Raw genomic sequence first — 19658 nt, 5'->3', positions numbered from 1 at the left:
GCTCTATGAGTTCTGCAGCACCTCCAAGTACTTACTTATATACTCTCTTATCTCTTGGTTCATGTTTAAAATTTTGTTAGATCTGTGTATAGATCTTACATTTTAAAAATCTTGTGACGTTTATCTTTCTTGATTATGTTGTGCTTTTGGTTCTTGATTACTTTTGACAAACTTGATTTTCAGTTTTTGTATCTGATCTCTAAGGCTGTGGTTAATTCAGTTTTGAATTGATATGAATTTTGAGATCTGATCTCTTCTCATGTCATTTTTGAGTAGATTCGAGATCTATAGGTTACAGAAGTGTCTTAAATGATATACTAATATATGTTGGTCTCAACACAGATATATATGTCTGATTAGAGATTGTTAAAGTAGCTAAAGATTCACGGATTTCAATAAAAAATATATAAAGATCCAACGTAGAATAATTTGTGGATTCATGCATTAACCAGTCTTACTCAACTTCATGCAGATATTTAAGTACCAAAGGAATTTAATTACATCTCTTTTCAATTATCCCAAAAGATCTTCTTCTTAACAGTTTTTATATATTTATTAGTTTCTAATTCAGCCCTTAAATTAATAATTTATTAACAGTTTGTTCTTCTCATCAATTATTTACTTATGGTTTGATCTTTCAGCATGCTCAAGACACTGGACAGATACCAGAAGTGTAGTTATGGTTCAATTGAAGTCAACAACAAACCTGCCAAAGAACTCGAGGTTTAGTTCTCCACCTCTCTACCATCATTTAACTAACTAATTTTATTTGTTATAACTAAGAAAGAACCTAGAGCTTCAAAAAGATTCGCAGATTGGAACGAAGATAAAACTTTCAGTCAAAGAGTCCAACATTAACGTCTCTTTGCTTGGCATTTTTTTTTTTCAGAATAGCTACAGAGAGTATTTGAAGCTGAAAGGTAGATATGAAAATCTGCAACTTCAGCAGAGGTATGTATATATGCTCACATATTAAAAAGCATATCTATATTACATGTTTGAACTGATGTAAGTGTATGTTACTGCAGAAATTTACTTGGAGAAGACCTTGGACCTTTGAACTCAAAAGAGCTAGAGCAGCTTGAGCGTCAACTAGACGGCTCTCTGAAGCAAGTTCGCTGCATCAAGGTGATTTTAATTATTCCACTTTATATCTACAGAACACACCTGAATTGGTTTAGTTGCGTGCGAATGTCTGAAAATGCTTGTTTCGTGTAGACACAGTATATGCTTGACCAGCTCACTGACCTCCAAGGCAAAGAGCATATGTTGCTTGAAGCCAATAGAGCTTTGTCAATGAAGGTAGGATGCTTCTCTCTCTCTACTTTCTAATAGAAGCTCAAAACTTCATATATATATATATATATATATATAGTCCCACTTTATATTTAAGTCTGAATCTCACAATCTTATGTTGTGCTTTATTTAGCTGGAAGATATGATAGGCATGAGAAGTCACCACGTAGGAGGGACATGGGAAGGCGGTGATCAGCAAAATGTTGCCTATGGACATCATCAGACTCAATCTCAGGGACTGTTCCAGTCTCTTGAATGTGATTCCACTTTGCAAATTGGGTAAAACCAAACAACTTCTCTTGCTCTTTTAACAAGAAAAAGCTTAGCACTGTAGATTTGGTTTAAAAAACGCATTGTTTGGTGTTATGTTTCAGCACTTTGATGTCTGAAAGAGGCAAAACTCAAACATGGAAAAATCCTTTTTGATTTAAAGGCCTTGAGTTTTTCAGACACTGTTCTAGATTGTTAAACCTACGTTATTGTGGTGATGAAAACAGGTACAACCATCCAGTGTGTTCAGAGCAAATGGCTGTAACGACTCAAGGTCAGATCCAACCAGGAAACGGTTACATCCCTGGCTGGATGCTCTGAGTGATGCATGCTTCTGATCTAATGATGAGAACAAGCTGGATCTTTAAGCGTTCAAGTGGTGGGTTCTTGATGATGAAAATGAGATATGGATTATATTAGTACGGAATGTAATGAATTGTGTTTATGTAATGACATAAGTGGCTATATATAGTTGTGATAGCCTTCAACACCACTCTTCTGTTGCAGAAGATGTTTGTGCCTTTTGAAACCTTGCTTACGGATTGTAATGTGTGAAATGTTAACATTGCTAACAGTAACTGCAGAGACAGCTTGCAAAAGAGGCAAATAAGCTCTCAAATTAACAATGAGATTTCAACACTTCACACAATGCCACCAAGATCCAGCTTTTATTTCCAAGTCTTAAGTGTACAGAATAGATAGTTACAGACAGCACAGATAATAAAGTACTATGTCCTGAGAAGTAAAATGATACAGAGAGTTCTGCTGAAGAATGGACTTTCTAGTTTTACTACATATTTCCAATTGTTCAATGATACATGATAAATAGCATATAATCACTTCCAACAGTACTAAACTGTTCTAGAGTTCGGGTTTGTGCCATTTTAATATACTTCTTCCCCATCAGTAAAGTCTCCATCAAGTAACTGCTCCCTGAAACACAAACCATTCACATTGTAATTAGCTTTGCTTGACTTGGATTCTTCCCAATATGTAACAGAGAAGTTTGGTCAATAACATTATTACCTGAGTCTTTCACAGAGGCGGGCTAAGGCTTCGGAACCCATTCTGAATGCAACATCTTGAATCTTTGAAGCATTTGAGAGGTTCACACTATCTGCTAACTGAAACTCACATAGCTCCTTCAACGAGAATGCATCGGTTAAAACAGCTGAGTGACCACCTCCTGCTGCTAGCTTCCTCACTTGTCCTACACACCTGAAAACAACACCAAAGTTTCCCCTTAATCTAACCGAAAAATACCAAAATGTCTGCATCAGAAACCTTTTAGTTTGTACATAGCAGTTGAATAAAGTAAAAACAAACAAACAAACAAACTTGTTTGAGCTAATACCAGTCAACAGGCGATGGGTACCAAGCATAGGATGATTTCTCATTTGCTGCTTGACCATAGCTATTGTATCCCCAACCACAGATCCGTCCCTCTCTCATATAAACCAGAGTGTGTGAATGTCCACAAGCGACAAGCCGGACATCGGTAGGGATGACCAAAACCGGAACATTGCGTAGAAGCATTTCGCTTCCATTAGAGATAGAAAACAAGAAACCAGATTGAGGACCAAGGCCTAGCTGTCCTGCTTGGCCACCACCCCAAGCATAAAGCGCTCCTTCCACAGATAAAGCACAAGTGTGCACACCGCCACAAGCGACTTCTTTCATGGACACACCATCCAGACCAGCGACTCGCCTCGGTATTAACTCCTTGTCCCCGGACTGAAGAGAAACATGGCCGAGTTGGCCCATGCTTCCTAGTCCCCAAGTGTAACTGCAACGAAAGAGATAAGGAGTGGACACTGAGTAAGAAAGCTGAAAGATGTTAAGCACAAGGGAGGGAGACTTGCATAGTCAAATGTCAGGAATCCATTTGCTTCCTCAAGCATTCTCCATCAGAAAGACTTTCCTTTCCCAGAACACTTGCAGAGAATTGGTTAATAACCACAAAGTTTTCAAAGAGAAAGGCCTTTGGAAAACTTACACCTCGCCCGTATCAGAGACAGCAGCAGTATGGTATTCTCCACATGAAACTTGCGTAATCTTCACAAGCTCGGGTGCTTCGTCAAGGAACTTGGCATAAGCAGTTATCACACGAGGTGCTTGTAGTCCTTCACAAGTGACTCCTCTACCAAGCTGACCTTGCTCATTATAGCCTTACAAAACAAAAACTTAGGATCATAAACACCATAGTTCTATTCTACCACAAACAAGTTTATAACAATGTTTCTTTACCCCAAGCTTGAAGAAGGCCATCCTCTGATAAAGCCACAACATGAGCTGTCCCACATGAAACTTGGCGAATCGCCTAAAACATGTTTATACACCAATTCAACTGTCAATGCTTATTAGTCACTTGTTTTTTCCTCAATGAGAGAGTTGAGAGTACAAACCGTGTTAGCAGGAAATGCCCCTGAAAATAAGCGTGGCAGATTTGATCCCTAACATGGAAAGTTTTGAAAAAATCATAAGATAATGCTACAACTTTGGTTTCAGTCACATACCATTAAATGGGAATAAACCTCCTATATAGTTACCTGGTTTTGTCCCCAAACCCAGAGTCTACTCTTGGAAAGAGTACCGTCATTTTCACGAGCTTCGGCAATAGCTGCAGTGCAGAAAGCTCCACAAGACACAAATTTCACAAACTCTGACTGCAGATGCTTCACTTTCTTTGGATTCTTCCTCCCAACCTCGGTTCCATCCCCAAGCTGACCATATTCATTGGCACCTGAAATGACCATAGACATCAAAAATGTAAGAACCACCCTGACTTAAAGCAAAGTACATATTGCCTAAGATTCAACCACAAGATCCAGTAATTACATAAGCATAATCCAAAGACTACATAACAGGAAATAACTTTGTATCAAATAAAAAAAAAACTGCAATGTGCGTTTATGGAAATTGAGAGACAGACCCCAAGTGAAGAGAGATCCATCTGATGCAACAGCGGCCGTATGTTCCCGGCCACAGGAGATGTCTAGCCAACGGGAATTGGCACCAGCAGCAGGGCAACCAAAGAGCTCAGGAGGAAGCTGTTTTGGGATACGCAAAAGACTCTCTTGTCCTCTCCTACCGGTTTGTCCGCTTTGGTTGTATCCCCAAACGTATATGGCGCTCTTCGTTGGGATACTCACAGGAGCAGCAACTTCCCCAATGATTTCTCCAATATCCATTTTTTTTTATTAGACAAAGAATCCTGCCACCAAAAATTGCATAAAGTCTCGAAATAACAACGCATTTAACTCTAATTTTACATCAATGAGCAGAAGCGATCACGAATCAAGCAAGACCCATCTTAGAACTAATTAATCATGAATTTTAATAAAAGGAAGGAACTTTCACCACAAAATGACACAACACGCAAAGGAGAAAACTTGATTCACCAACAAATTCAAAAGGAAACTGATTAACAGAAGAGAGAGCATACCTCTAAAGATCAAATGTTGGAACTTTGACAAGAATCGAAGTTTCTGGACCTTTTTTGTGTGTTCGGTTTGTGCGATGTTTGTTATAAAACGGACGGAAGGAGAGAACCAATGAGGGTCGTTCGTTCATTGTCCGGTAAACTTCTGAGAAACTTTCTCTATATTAGCAACGTAAGTCCTTCACTTTACGGAACATTTACTTAAAGTCCCTTAACTTTATTGTTGTATATTTTCCCCATTTTCACAATAAAGATAATGATATCATTAACTACATATTTTCTTGCACCATGTACAGTAAAGGGATTGACGATTCAACAATACAACAGAGGCAAGTTATATACCAACAATTATGTAAGAGATTGACGATTCAACAATACAACAGAGGCAAGTTATTCAGAAGAATCACTTAAGAAAAGGGAACATTGCTTCTTGTTTTGCATTTTTTTTTCTTTGGCCATATCATAAAAAGCTTAAAATGTTGCAGAGGTACATTTTCACCCTTTCTGCTTCATATATTTTAACATTGTAAAATGACAATATTCACAAAAACCAACAAGCCAAATTTACAGAACATCCCCTCTGCAATTGCCTTGCCATCTTCCCCGGTTTCAGTTCAGATACATGACACACAGATAGATGATCGATGATTGATGTTCATGGTGTTTCATTGAATTCCATCACCTGCACACAAGGACATTGGAAAAATAATAATGGGAGCTCTTTATAAGGAGACTTCTCTGTATCTATCACACATCTTTCTCAGGCAGATAAAACCATGAAAAGAACATAAGCTTCTCATCTCATAGACCATGCAATTTTCAAAAAGCATATATGTTGTGAGAATGAAGAGAGAGGTTACCTTTCCGCAGACAGGACAGTTCTCACTTCTCTCCATCCATTCATAAATGCAACCAAGGTGGAAATGGTGAGAACATTTCGTTACAATCTTTGGGTTCTCTGATGTATATTCTGCCAAAGCCAAACAAGACACGATGAATGCTAACGCCTAAAAGCAACAAAGAAAGGAAACAACGAAAGAAAAAAACAACCTTCAAGACAAGTTGGACATGCATCTTCATCTTCAGACAAAGGAAAATCCCATATGTTTCCAGACGCTGACTTTGATTTCATAATCCTAAGACTGGATTTACTGGAGTACTCTTCTTTGGGATCTTTCTCAGAGACAACCGATTTGTTATTTGCCCATTTGCATCCGAAAGATTCAGAATCCGCATCGCTATCACTTCTCAGAGGTTCAGCTTCCTCATGGGAATGACTTGAACCCTTCTCCCGTCTTGAGACGAGCGAACGGAAGTGCCTAGGATCAGCGTCGTAAGGCAGTGGCCTCGGAGTAGAACGGAAGGCTTCAGATAGAAAGTTATCGTGCGAAGAAGAGGAAGTTATCGATGCAGTAGTGCTAGCTTGAACGGAAGATGGTAGAGCGCGGGTTTCCCCTCTTCCGAACATGGATACATACTGCCATTATTTAACATGAAAGATCGTGAGATTATTAACCATACTGATCAAAAAAAAAGGCAATTGCGAGTGAGTGAACGTACCAGGTTAAGGAAGTTACGAGCAAGGCATCTTATGCAGGGACAGTTCCTATAGACAGAGCTATTTGGATTCATGTACTCATCAATGTCTTGGACTCGAAAGCAAGATGAAACACATCCCATCTTCTTCTCCTCCTCCTCCTCTCTATGATTTCTTAACCTCAGAACAAAAGATTGAAAGTAGTTTCTATATAAAGAAGTCTCTAGTTCCTCAAAACGTATGGTAAACAATCTGCTTCATATCTCCAAGTTAAGTTGTCTGCAATGATAAAATGCTTTTAAACCCTTTATCAAAAAAAAAAACAAAAGATGATAAAATGGTTTTGATTCCTTAATGATGTGATCACAAAGCTGCTTCAAGCACATCTACTAAACCCATTTCCAGTAAAAAAACTTATGATTAGTAGCAACTGAGAGTTTCGATCTGAAGTTCGAACACTCACGGAACTAACTTTAACCTAAAGTGTAATGCAAGCACATAAACTGATATAAAACCCTATTTTTAGGTAAATCTCCAAGAGAGAAAAATAAAAACTTTACTACAACTGGAGAAACAGACAAAACCCAATTGAGATAAGATACATAGAGAAGGTTTTTAAAAAAAAAAAACAATATTGATTGCACTGAGAAAACAACAGAGTGAATCAAATACAAAAATCAGCGAAATTTGACCAGAGAATTGAGATCAGAAACGATCGGAATCGAATTATCACCAAACCCATTTCCACTAATATTGAAATGATCGCAAAACTGAAAAAGAAAGAGCAAACCTTTTTGATCGAGAATTGAGCTGGACGGAGAGAGAAGAAGCAATTGCCCCCTAAAATCAACCTTCCGATCGGGGCTCAGCGTAGAGAGAGAGAGAGAGAGAGCGATGAAAACTGATAACCGACGCAAGAGAGAGAGTGAGAGAGAACCAATAAGAAAAGATTAAAATTTTTAAAAATTAATTAATATTGAGAACTCATTAATTTTAATATTTCGCAATTTACCAGGAAATTCAAAAAAGGGGGAGACACTGGAGATGATGGCGATGAATGATGTTTGTTGTTGTCGAAAGTGGGTGAGAGAGCTTTGTTGAATGCCAATGGAGCTTCGATTATAAAAACAAACAAACAAACAAGAATTCGACCTTTAGATATACGAGTCCATTAATTAAATAACACTCTGTTTACAATAATGATAATCAAAGGACATAACTATATAATATGATCAGATGATGTGTTAAAAGTTTGAAGAATGAAGATAGCCCTTTGTACTTTGTTGCCTTGTTGGTATTTGACCTTTTCGGATTATCCAAAGCCCTTTTAGCTTCCTATATGGATCAAACGTTACATTATGGAGGTTTTTCTAAAGGCCTTGTGTAAAGCAATATAAAAGTCCTCGAAGCTTTTTAAAGGCCTTATGTAAGCCCAAATAAGCTTGTTTAGTTACACAGGCCCAGTATAAAGTTTATATATGTACTGAAAACTATTAATTAATCATAAATTTATGGTTTTATTTCCCAAAAACGAGTAGTAACTATACTTATCTAAGGAATTAGATCTTTAACTAAGGCAAAAAAAAAAAAGATCTTTAACTAATTAACGTATTTCCCTAAAACAAATAGTAATCTAACGAATTAGATTTTAGCTAAAAGTATTAATCAAGAATAAAAATATAAATTATAAATATTATTCTTTGTAGAAAATGGAAAATGATTAAGAAGGAGGAGCATCGTCTTCTTCTCTACATAGTCCTCTCTCACCGCCTTTGATACTTTTACTTATAAACCCTTCCTTCCTTCTTCCCCTTTCTTTGTGTATCTCTTTACAAACCTTTTTTTTCATCATTGTCTCACTCTTTTCTCTCGCCTTCGCCAGAGATGGCAGATGACTTGGCGAATCTCTGCCGATTTCTCTTCGACGAGACCGGCCTCACCTCGTTGTCGTCGTCGTCGACGTCATCTTCAGATCTCTTTTCCCAACGCATACGCTCCGATGATTCGATCAAGCGCGGTCTCCGTTACTTTTATCTACTCCTCCGCTCCGGAATCGCTCCGATCGGCGGAGATGATGATGATGGTGGGAGCAAGCTGCGGTTTGAGACCTGGTCAGATTCGCAGCTTCAAGCTCTCGTTTCCATATCTCAGGCGATCCTTCTACTATCGCGATCTCTATTAGGTACTGAATCGAGATTTACCTGCCGATTTGATTGATTATGCACTTTTATCTCCCACTTTCTGAGCTTTGGTATCTCTGATTGTTTTGAAATGTTAAGAAGTAAACAGTGAATCATTTTTCCTTACTGTTTGTCTTTTTCGTGTGTGTGTGTCTCAGTGGACCAAGTCGAGCCTATAGTTCTGGGTGTTATCCAGGAGGTGATGGAGTTCTCTCTCAGCTTCTTGGAGAAGTCCAACTTCACACAAAATGATCTGAAAATGGAGGTTTGTTTGTTTGTTTATTCTATCTACTTCAACTTGTGATAGAGATTCATCGTTAAATCTGGATATTGGTTTCCCCTTTGTCATGGTGGTTAAGTTTCAATATTGCACCTTAGGAATAAGTTACACAAACTCACCAGCATGTCTTCGTTTAACTTTTTCATGAGGGGTATAGTGCGTTAGCTAATCTCTCCAAATGCTTTTTTTCTTTTTGAATCAGATTAACATGGAAATACTTTTGGAGATTGCTTCTTTTGATGCAAGTGAGAAACAATATGATATATTGCCACCTGTCTCTCCTGCTGAAGCTGCACAACTGTGGCCAACCTTTTCTGCCGAGCATGATCACATGGAATTACATAGCCTTGTGAAATGTACTTTCCAAGGTATTGATTCTTGCTACCAATCCACTCAGCAATTTATTATTATCTTACTTCAAATTTGTTTGATGATCTTAATACCCCTTTGACCTATCAAGCAGGGGGCAGGTGCTCAAATGAAGAGAAGCCAGTTGACCGGCTTCTTATTTCGCTGATGTCTGAATGCATTGAATCTGATGTCCAGACTCATTCTGTAGGCAAGCCCTCTTTTCAGCAAGACTACGGCAATCTGAATCCCCTGACTCGACACCTGGCTGTTGTTCACCTTGGCTGTGTTTGTCGTCTCATTATGGTCTGCAAAGACCTTGTTCAGCTGCCAAGTGTGTTAGATGAGAAGACCATTGATCATGCTTTCCTTGATAAATTGTCATTCTGCTTAAGAATTCTGAAGCTGCTTGGAAGTCTTTCCAAAGATGTTCAAAGTATAGAGAACGAGGGGACATTGTTACAAGCCGTAGCTACATTCACAGATGCTTTTCCTAAGCTCTTTAGGGTTTTCTCCGACTTCACTAATCACACTTCTACAGAGGGTAATATTGAGAGTCTTTCTCTAGCGCTGGTGGAAGGATTTCTTTATCTTGTCCAACTCATCTTTGGCAAGAGTAGTCTATTTCAAAATGTCCAAGCATGTGTATCAGCTTCTATTGTGAACAATCTAGATACCTCAGTGTGGAGATATGATGTGTCCTCTTGTAATTTGATGCCTCCCATTGCTTACTTCCCTCGGTCTGTCATCTACACGTTGAGACTCGTTCAAGATCTGAATAGACAACCATACCACATCCAAGATCTGAGGGTTTTAGAGTCAGAAGTCAACTGTGACGATGCCAATTCCTCTGCTGATTCTGTTTATTTTCATCTGCGCCAGGAAAAGATCCCGTTGCTCAAGTGCTTCACGGTCGAGGATATAATGAGAGTGATATTTCCTTCCTCAAGTCAGTGGGTTGACAACTTGTTTCATCTTGTTTACTTCCTTCACCTTGAAGGAGTAAAATTACGCCCAAAAGTGGAGAGAACATATTCTAGTTTAAGATCCAACAGTTTTGCTGAAGTTGAAAGCCAAATTTCTCATGACGATGAAGCCTTGTTTGGAAACTTGTTCTCTGAGAGCCGTTCTCTATGTTCGATAGAACCAAACGATCACCCACCCGTTGCTGTCAGCAGCAATTTACCACTGCAAGCTGCAAAGGAACTGTTAAACTTTCTTAGAGTCTGCATTTTCTGTAAAGAATGGGTTCCTAGCATATACGAAGATGGATGCAAAAAGCTGGACACTTCTCACATTGATATGTTGCTCAATATAGTAGGCCGCAGTACTGAAGACAAGGCCTCTGATGGTGGTTGCATGCTCCAAGATGAAGGAAAACCTGGGCATGTTGCCTTTGAGCTGTTACTCGATCTCTTAAGAGGTCGTGCTCTGTCTGATTCTCTTGAGTCCTACCTTTTTCAGAAAATTCTTGCTGTTGAAAATGGCGGGTTCGAGTATAATGATAAGACTCTGGCACTTTTGGCTCACACTCTTCTTTGTAGGCCGGGATTGGCTGGGGCACAGTTGAGAGCCAAAGCTTATGGTGGTTTCGTTAGTTTTATTGCCGAGAGAGCAAGAGTAATATGTGCTGAAGGTTCGAGTGTCAAGGAGTTGAACTCGTGTCTTCCCTCTGCTTTCCATATTGAGATTCTTCTTATGGCTTTCCATTTATCAAATGAAGCAGAAAAGGCCAATTTCTCAAATCTTATTGCCTCGTGTCTGCATAAAGTTGATACCCCGTCAGGAATATGTGATGGTTCTCAGCTGTCCTCTTGGGCGATGCTGATATCTAGGTTGTTAGTGCTGTTGCACCATATGCTGTTGCATCCAAACACATGTCCAACATCATTAATGCTAGATCTGAGGTCTAAACTGAGGGAAGTTCGTAGCTCTGGCAGTAATTTACATGTAACCGTTGATCATCTGTCTTCTTGGGCGTCCCTTGTAGCAAGGGGAATAACTGATTCATGGGCTGAAGATGAGTCAGTCAACCATCTGATGAGTCAAATGATCGACTTTTCCCCACATCCTCCTACATTTCAGATTGATGTATCTGCAGCCAAAACCCTAAACTTGGATTACAGAGATCTGTCTGCAAGTTTGTCCCGGATATTGGGGTTGTGGAAGGGGAAAAAGGCTGAAAAAGTGGAAGACCTGATAGTGGAAAGATACATTTTCATACTTTCTTGGGATATTGCTCGTGTTAACTCTGCATTGGATAGTCAGCCTTCGTTGCATATCAATTACCAGAATGTGGACATATGTAGCACTGTGGATATCATCTACACCAGTCATTTGCTTGTAGGCGACTCCAACATCGTTGGTAAGAATATGAAGTTTAGAGACATTCTGATTGGTGTTTTAGATCAGCTTCATGCTGCACCTGAGAAGGCGGTTGAGGATTTGGGTTGGGATTTTATCCGCGAAGGATCTTGGCTCTCTCTTCTGTTATATTTCATCAATGGTGGCGTCTGGGGTTATTGCAAGAAAAACTCATGTTCAGAAATCGATCCCTTCTGGAGGGAGTGCACATCTGTCGACGCCAAGTATATTGCTACTGCCGAAGGCGTACTCTCCTGCTTGATGGAAACTGATGACGTTGCAGAATTGCTGAGAATGCTTTCATCGTTGGTTAGCAAATATCTACAAGTGTATAAGAAAGCTTTCCTTGCAACTTTCAGTACTTGGAATCACCATGGCCACAGTTCGCCATCTCTGCTACTTCTCAAGCATACTCTATTTGGTGAAAGTCTCCAAGCTGAATACGCGAAGATTGGTGACAATTCCCTTCATCTTCAATGCATTTCTTATCTGTCAAAACTGGATGCTCTGGGTGATGGAAGAGGTTCGGGTGTTTTATGGAAAGTGTTTTGGGAATTTATGGTACATGGGTTTCCCACTAGTCTTCAAACTTCTAGTGCGATTCTTCTGTCATGTATTCTAAGTATAAGATGTATTGTGCTGACAATAGATGGTTTGCTCAAGCTGCGAAAGTCAAAGGAAAACTTTGGGGTAGATTCTCATGTGCTTCAACAGATACTTAACTCGATCATGACTATTAAGTTTGATCAGGTATTCCAAAGCTTTCATGAGAAATGTGAGGACATCCATCAAAATATATGTGCCATGTTTGAGATTCCCGATTTCACGGAGTTGTTCCTGATGAAAGACATGGAGGGGTTCGTAAGAGATATTAATGCTGAGAAGATAGATAAAAGCAATGTTCTTGAAGGGGTGATCACCAAGATTGTAGATGTTATGGACAGCCTAAGCAAGGACTCTTCGAAATCTAATATGTTCAAATTTTATCTTGGTGTGGATGCAGTCTCTGAGCATACCATGGAATTCTATCGGTTGCAACGCGGAGATCTGTCTGTTTTTATCGACTCACTGGACTACTGTTCCTCGGAACTGGTAAACGTAAAAGTACTCAACTTCCTTGTTGATCTCTTGTCTGTGGCTATATCCCCTGATATCAGGAGAAGAATACAGCACAAGTTTCTTGACATGGATTTAACAACTCTGTCTGGGTGGCTGGAGCGAAGACTGTTGGGTTCCTTCGTTGAGGAAAATGATGGTAAAAAGACTGCAAAAGGAAATTCTCTTCCTCTCAGAGAGGCAGCAATGAATTTTGTGAATTGTCTTGTGTCATCTGCTAACGATCTACAGACGACAGAGTTACAGAATCATTTATTCGAGGCCATCCTGATCTCCCTTGATACAGCATTTATCTCATTTGATATCCACATGGCTATGTCATATTTTCAGTTTGTTCTTCAACTTGCAAGGGAAGACAACCTGATGAAGATGGTCTTAAAGAGAACAATAATGCTAATGGAGAAGCTTGCTGCCGACGAGAAGTTGCTTCCTGGTTTAAAGTTTCTTTTTGGTGTGATAGGCAGCTTGTTGAGTAACCGTTCTCCAAGCCCTGGAACGAGTTCATGTGGAAAGTCCTTGGCGAGCAATAAGAATACTGCAACAGGTCCTTTGGTCCCAAAACTTGCAGGAACAGCAAAAAAATCTGAAACATTGGCTCTCCCCCTAGATCAGGAAGGAAGCTCAATTTCACTTGAATGTGATGTCACTTCTGTTGATGAAGATGAAGATGATGGAACATCTGATGGTGAAGTGGCCAGCTTAGACAAAGAAGATGAAGAAGATGCCAACAGTGAGAGGTACCTTGCCTCAAAAGTCTGCACTTTCACGTCCAGTGGCAGCAATTTCATGGAACAACATTGGTATTTTTGTTACACCTGTGACCTTACTGTGTCCAAAGGTTGCTGTTCTGTTTGCGCAAAAGTTTGCCACCGGGGTCACCGTGTTGTCTATTCACGATCAAGTCGGTTTTTCTGTGACTGTGGAGCTGGAGGTGTAAGGGGAAGCAGCTGCCAGTGCTTGAAGCCTCGGAAATTCAGTGGCATTGGTAGCGCTCCAGCTCGTGGTACAAATAATTTGCAATCCTTTTTACCCTTGTCTGAGGATGTAGATCAGCTTGCAGAAAGCGATTCAGATGTGGACGAAGGTAGTTTCGAGGAGGAAAATCACGTTGTGTTATCTATCCCTAAGGAAACTCAATATAAGATGTCACTGCTACTAGAAGAGCTCGGCATAGAGGACAGAGTGCTGGAGCTTTTCTCTTCGTTGCTTCCGTCTATCACTAGCAAAAGAGACTCTGGTCTTTCGAGAGATAAGCAGGTCAGTCTCGGGAAAGACAAGATTCTTTCATTTGACACAGATCTTTTGCAGTTGAAAAAAGCATATAAAAGTGGATCACTTGACTTGAAAATAAAGGCTGACTATGCTAACTCGAAGGAGCTTAAATCTCTTTTGGCCAGTGGCTCCCTTGTCAAGTCTCTTCTGAGTGTTAGTATGCGGGGTCGCCTTGCAGTTGGAGAAGGTGATAAAGTTGCTATATTTGATGTTGGGCAGCTAATAGGACAAGCCACACTTGCACCGATAAATGCAGACAAGGCTAATGTTAAACCACTTTCCAGGAATATTGTTCGTTTTGAGATTGTGCATCTTTCTTTCAACTCAGTTGTGGAGAATTATCTTGCTGTCGCAGGCCTCGAAGACTGCCAGATACTTACTTTGAATCATCGAGGTGAAGTCATCGACAGGCTTGCTGTTGAGCTTGCCTTGCATGGTGCATACATCAGGCGTATAGACTGGGTTCCTGGTTCCCAGGTTCAGTTAATGGTCGTTACAAACAAATTCGTGAAGATTTATGATTTATCCCAGGATATCATCAGTCCAACACAGTACTTCACCTTGCCAGATGACATGATTGTGGATGCTACCCTCTTTGTTGCTTATCGTGGGAGGGTTTTTCTTCTTGTTCTTTCAGAACAGGGGAATTTGTTCAGGTTTGAACTATCTCTGGGAGGAAATGCAGGCGCAACACCACTTAAGGAAATCGTTCAGATTTTAGGAAAGGATGTTGCCGGAAAGGGTTCATCTGTCTATTTCTCTCCGACATATCGACTGCTTTTTATATCTTATCATGATGGAAGTTCCTTTGTGGGTCGGCTCAGCTCAGACGCAACATCCGTAACTGAAACATCCGCAATATTTGAGGACTCAGATGGTAAACAGAGTGTGGCTGGACTGCATCGTTGGAAAGAGTTGTTGGGTGGCAGTGGATTATTTATTTGCTTCTCCTCCGTGAAATCAAATGCTGCGTTGGCTGTGTCCCTAAGGGGTGATGGAGTATGTGCACAGAATCTACGTCATCCGACAGGATCTTCTTCCCCTATGGTCGGAATAACCGCATACAAACCTCTGTCAAAAGACAATGTTCACTGTCTTGTTCTGCATGATGATGGCAGCCTTCAGATTTATTCCCTTGTTCGGAGTGGAGTTGATCCTGACTCAAATTTCTCAGCTGAAAAAGTTAAAAGGTTGGGTTCTAAGATTCTTAACAACAAAACCTTTGCTGGTGAAAAGCTGGAGTTTCCCCTGGATTTCTTTGAGAAGGCATTTTGCATTACAGCAGATGTGAGACTCGGTAGTGATGCTATTAGAAATGGTGATTCCGAGGGAGCGAAGCAAAGCTTGGCATCTGAGGATGGTTTTATTGAGAGCCCCAGTCCCATGGGCTTTAAGGTATAATTGGATTTCCCAAGTTATTTTTTTTGATAAGTTAATCTGTTTATTATGTTTAGCCATTACTCTTACGAGTATTTTTACCGGATCCCTTGAGGCATTTTAGGTTGCTAATTTTCTTTTCTTTTTCAGATATCAGTCTCCAATCCAAACCCTGACATTGTTATGGTTGGCATCCGGGTGCATGTGGGTACTACATCCGCAAGCTCTATACCTTCAGAAGTAACCATTTTTCAGAGATCGATTAAGATGGATGAGGGCATGAGGTGCTGGTATGACATTCCATTTACAGTGGCTGAGTCACTTCTAGCTGATGAAGATGTTGTAATCTCTGTGGGGCCGACTACTAGTGGGACTGCATTGCCCAGAATAGACTCACTTGAAGTATATGGTCGTGCTAAAGATGAATTTGGCTGGAAAGAGAAAATGGATGCTGTGCTAGATATGGAAGCTCGTGTACTTGGTCATGGTCTACTTCTTCCCGGCTCTAGTAAAAAGAGAGCGTTGACTAGGTCTGCTTCTATTGAGGAGCAAGTTATCGCAGATGGTCTCAAACTCCTATCAATCTATTATTCAGTTTGTAGGCCACGGCAAGAAGTGGAGCTTAGCGAACTCAAATGCAAACAGCTACTGGAGACAATTTTCGAAAGTGATACGGAAATTCTGTTACAAACTGCAGCTTGCCGTGTTTTGCAGTCTATCTTTCCGAAAAAGGAGATATACTATCAGGTAATGCTTCTACCAAATTCAGCATTGCATGTTCAGTTGTGCAGATATGCCTTATATATGGCTGTTGTCTTTGACATTGATTTATCTGTTGGTATAGGTCAAAGACACCATGCGACTTCTAGGAGTGGTCAAGGTCACCTCTATTCTCTCTTCAAGGTTGGGCATTTCTGGTACTGGAGGATCGATTGTTGAAGAGTTCAGTGCTCAGATGCGGGCGGTGTCTAAAATAGCTTTGACCCGTAAATCCAATTTCTCTGTCTTTCTGGAGATGAAAGGTATATGCCTTTCTGTTACTATTACTGTCTATCTATTTGCATGTGTAGTTCAAACACAATTTTGTTTCGTTTATCCTTGTATAAGGTAGTAGGTGCGACGTTTATCTTACAATTCTCGTCTTCCTTTGATTTCGCTTTGTTTAAATGACATATGTTTGTTTTGTAGGTTCTGAAGTAGTGGATAATTTGATGCAAGTGCTATGGGGAATTTTGGATACGGAGCCACTTGATACACCAACTATGAACAATATCGTGATGTCCGCCGTTGAACTAATCTATAGCTATGCTGAGTGTTTGGCATCTCAAGGAAAGGATACAGGGGTTCATTCTGTAGCTCCTGCTGTTCAGTTACTGAAAGCACTTATATTATCTCCTAATGAGTCTGTGCAAACATCCAGCAGGTGTGTTCTTTATGTTTATTGTGTTCTGTTTCTTAGATATGCACCAGTCTGCTAACTATTTTTTTTTTACAGCTTAGCCATATCATCAAGGTTACTTCAGGTTCCTTTCCCAAAGCAAACGATGTTGACAACAGATGAATTGGTAGACAATGTTACAACTCCTCCGGTTCCTAGCAGAACAACCGGTGGAAATACACATGTCATGATTGAAGAGGACTCTATAACTTCATCTGTTCAGTATTGCTGTGATGGCTGCTCCACTGTCCCTATACTGAGAAGAAGGTGGCATTGCACCGTGTGTCCAGATTTTGATCTATGTGAGGCATGCCATGAAGTGTTAGATGCAGATCGCCTACCACCACCACATACTCGAGATCATCCCATGACAGCAATTCCAATAGATGTGGAATCACTTGGTGCTGATACCAATGAAATTCAGTTCTCTGCGGATGAAGGTATTACTGATGTGTTGCCAACGATAACCAGTAGCGTCCCACAAGCGTCAACTCCTTCAATCCATGTCTTGGAACCTGGTGAATCTGCTGAGTTTTCTGCCTCATTGACCGATCCTGTTTCTATCTCAGCTTCCATGCGAGCCGTTAATTCGTTAATTCTCTCTGAGTTACTTCAAGAGTTGAGTGGATGGATGGATACAGCATCTGGTGTTCAAGCTATACCTATCATGCAATTGTTCTACAGATTATCATCTGCCATTGGCGGAGCCTTCATGGATAGCTCAAAGCCCGAAGAAATAAGCTTGGAAAAGTTAGTTAAATGGCTTTTGTGTGAAATCAAACTAAGCAAGCCGTTCGATGCGTCAACGCGCTCTTCCTTTGGGGAAATTGTGATTCTTGTGTTTATGTTTTTCACCTTGATGCTTCGGAGTTGGCAACAACCTGGCAGCGATGGTAGTACTGCCAGGTCAGGTGGAAGCATAGATGTACATGATCGGAGAAGTGTCCAGAGCTCCACCGTAGTTACTTCTCAGTCTTCATTAGATGTTCAAGTGAGAGATGACTTTGCATCTCAGCTACTTCGAGCTTGCAGTTGCCTCAGGAGCCAAGAGTTTGTTAATTATCTAATGAACATTCTTCAGCAGCTAGTGCATGTTTTTAAGTCCCGTACTGCTAATGTTGAAGCACGTGGATCAAGCTCTGGTTGTGGGGCCATGCTTACAGTCAGAAGAGATTTACCTGCGGGTAACTATTCCCCCTTCTTTTCGGATTCATATGCAAAAGCCCATCGAGCAGATTTATTTGTGGACTATCACAGGCTGCTACTTGAGAATGTGTTTCGCTTAGTTTATACCTTGGTTAGACCTGAAAAGCAAGAGAAAATAGGGGAAAAGGAAAGGGTTTACAGGAATGCTTCTTCTAAAGATTTAAAGTTGGACGGTTTCCAGGATGTTCTGTGCAGCTATATCAATAACCCTCATACAGCTTTTGTTAGGAGATATGCTAGAAGGCTGTTTTTGCATCTTTGTGGAAGCAAAACTCAGTACTACAATGTCCGAGATTCATGGCAGTTTTCCAATGAAGTGAAAAACCTATACAAGCATGTTGAAAAGTCTGGAGGTTTTGAAAACAATGTTTCATATGAAAGGAGTGTAAAGATTGTGAAGTCGCTTTCTACAATTGCGGAAGTTGCTTTAGCGCGCCCTCGGAACTGGCAAAAATACTGCCTCAGGCATGGAGATTTTCTGTCTTTCTTACTGAATGGCGTATTCCATTTTGCGGAAGAGTCTGTTATCCAGACACTTAAACTCCTCAATTTAGCCTTTTATCAAGGAAAAGATGTGAGCGGCTCAGTGCAGAAAGCTGAAGCAAGTGATGTGTTGACAGGCTCAAACCGATCCGGACCCCAGTCTGTGGATTCAAAAAAGAAGAAAAAAGGTGAAGATGGGCATGATTCTGGTTTGGACAAATCTTACGTGGATATGGAAGGGGTGGTAGATATCTTCAGTGCCAAGGGCGGAGATGTCTTGAAGCAGTTTATTGATTTCTTCTGCTGGAATGGAATTCGAGCTCTGTTCGCACTGAAGCAAAGTCTGTTATCTATGGCTTGTGGCATCACGGAAGACAATCGTTCAAAGAAAGTCTGTTAGCAGCTCTTTTGCAGAAGTTAGAGACTTGCCAGTATATGGTCAGAATATTGTTGAGTACACAGAACTTGTCTGCTTGTTGCTCGGCAAGGCTCCAGAAAGCAACTCAAAGCAAGCAATAAACGAGCTTGTTGATCGTTGCCTGAACCCTGATGTGATAAGGTGTATTTTTGAGACGCTGCATTCTCAGAACGAACTCATTGCCAATCATCCAAACTCCCGTATATACAACACTCTGAGTAATCTTGTGGAATTTGACGGCTATTATCTTGAGAGCGAACCCTGTGTTGCCTGCAGTTCTCCTGATGTGCCATATAGCAAAATGAAGCTCGAAAGTTTGAAATCTGAGACAAAGTTTACCGATAACCGCATCATTGTGAAATGTACTGGGAGTTATACGATACAGTCTGTGACCATGAATGTTCATGATGCACGGAAGTCAAAGTCGGTGAAGGTCCTAAACTTGTATTACAACAATCGCCCAGTCTCGGATTTGTCAGAGCTTAAAACAACACTGGTCACTGTGGAAGCGTGCCAAGAGTTGCCATCTGTCCTTTAACCAAACTGAACTGAAGGTGGAGTTTCCCATTCCTATTACTGCTTGTAACTTCATGATCGAGTTGGATTCTTTCTATGAGAATCTTCAGGCGTT

General features: G+C 40.4%; 4 protein-coding genes across 5 annotated transcripts; 2 read left to right on the top strand and 2 right to left on the bottom strand.

Annotated features, from left to right (window-relative positions):
- The first annotated feature begins 6 nt into the window (after nt 1-6).
- Nucleotides 7-2059, top strand: LOC130504704 (developmental protein SEPALLATA 2-like). The gene is made up of 7 exons (XM_056999326.1): nt 7-27; nt 642-723; nt 890-951; nt 1029-1128; nt 1219-1302; nt 1430-1575; nt 1794-2059. Exons 2-7 carry the CDS (start codon nt 643-645, stop codon nt 1885-1887), a joined length of 567 nt encoding a protein of 188 aa, XP_056855306.1. The 5' UTR covers nt 7-27; nt 642; the 3' UTR covers nt 1888-2059.
- Nucleotides 2060-2215: 156 nt separating this feature from the next.
- On the bottom strand, nt 2216-5162 carry LOC108861452 (uncharacterized). Its single transcript, XM_018635315.2, has 9 exons — nt 5012-5162; nt 4499-4780; nt 4116-4309; nt 3972-4019; nt 3814-3886; nt 3563-3734; nt 2921-3352; nt 2593-2784; nt 2216-2499 (listed from the first exon to the last, which is right to left on the bottom strand). Exons 2-9 carry the CDS (start codon nt 4755-4757, stop codon nt 2451-2453), a joined length of 1419 nt encoding a protein of 472 aa, XP_018490817.1. The 5' UTR covers nt 4758-4780; nt 5012-5162; the 3' UTR covers nt 2216-2450.
- Nucleotides 5163-5420: 258 nt separating this feature from the next.
- Nucleotides 5421-7714, bottom strand: LOC108861456 (E3 ubiquitin-protein ligase At3g02290). Of its 2 annotated transcripts, none has more exons than XM_018635321.2 (6): nt 7558-7714; nt 7336-7446; nt 6569-6719; nt 6059-6485; nt 5869-5978; nt 5421-5690 (listed from the first exon to the last, which is right to left on the bottom strand). In XM_018635321.2, the coding sequence occupies exons 3-6, from the start codon at nt 6686-6688 to the stop codon at nt 5664-5666; spliced, it is 684 nt and encodes a 227-aa protein (XP_018490823.1). In that variant the 5' UTR covers nt 6689-6719; nt 7336-7446; nt 7558-7714; the 3' UTR covers nt 5421-5663. The 2 variants fall into 2 exon arrangements, with proteins under 2 accessions (XP_018490823.1, XP_018490822.1); XM_018635320.2 differs by having other exon boundaries at nt 6569-6824; nt 7558-7713.
- A 588-nt stretch (nt 7715-8302) lies between these two features.
- On the top strand, nt 8303-19653 carry LOC130504703 (auxin transport protein BIG-like; the record flags this gene model as incomplete). The annotated part of the gene is given in 11 exon segments (XM_056999325.1): nt 8303-8727; nt 8884-8990; nt 9208-9373; nt 9469-15500; nt 15633-16229; nt 16327-16504; nt 16671-16905; nt 16978-18908; nt 18911-19024; nt 19027-19508; nt 19510-19653. Coding segments are annotated over 11 exon segments (10284 nt in total), but the record flags the coding sequence as incomplete, so codon positions are not given.
- Nucleotides 19654-19658: the final 5 nt, after the last annotated feature.

This window comes from Raphanus sativus, unplaced genomic scaffold (assembly GCF_000801105.2).
Source record: "Raphanus sativus cultivar WK10039 unplaced genomic scaffold, ASM80110v3 Scaffold1742, whole genome shotgun sequence".
NCBI classification, from domain to species: Eukaryota; Viridiplantae; Streptophyta; class Magnoliopsida; order Brassicales; family Brassicaceae; genus Raphanus; species Raphanus sativus.
Note: the sequence above shows the minus strand (reverse complement) of the source record. Positions and strands in the feature narration are given on the sequence as shown.

Bases quoted from the DNA above. Each gene is read 5' to 3' on its own strand.
- LOC108861452 (XM_018635315.2), bottom strand. From the start codon at position 4,757: ATGGATATTGGAGAAATCATTGGGGAAGTTGCTGCTCCTGTGAGTATC. The intron at 3,353-3,562 runs GTAAGTTTTCCA...CTTTCGTTGCAG, and splicing joins GTCTCTGATACGGGCGAGGT to TTACACTTGGGGACTAGGAA. The intron at 2,785-2,920 runs GTATTAGCTCAA...TGTTGTTTTCAG, and splicing joins TACCCATCGCCTGTTGACTG to GTGTGTAGGACAAGTGAGGA.
- LOC108861456 (XM_018635321.2), bottom strand. From the start codon at position 6,688: ATGGGATGTGTTTCATCTTGCTTTCGAGTCCAAGACATTGATGAGTAC. The intron at 6,486-6,568 runs GTACGTTCACTC...AAATAATGGCAG, and splicing joins CTCGTAACTTCCTTAACCTG to TATGTATCCATGTTCGGAAG. The intron at 5,979-6,058 runs GTTGTTTTTTTC...TGGCTTTGGCAG, and splicing joins ATGTCCAACTTGTCTTGAAG to AATATACATCAGAGAACCCA.
- LOC130504704 (XM_056999326.1), top strand. From the start codon at position 643: ATGCTCAAGACACTGGACAGATACCAGAAGTGTAGTTATGGTTCAATT. The intron at 1,129-1,218 runs GTGATTTTAATT...TGTTTCGTGTAG, and splicing joins AGCAAGTTCGCTGCATCAAG to ACACAGTATATGCTTGACCA. The intron at 1,576-1,793 runs GTAAAACCAAAC...TGATGAAAACAG, and splicing joins GATTCCACTTTGCAAATTGG to GTACAACCATCCAGTGTGTT.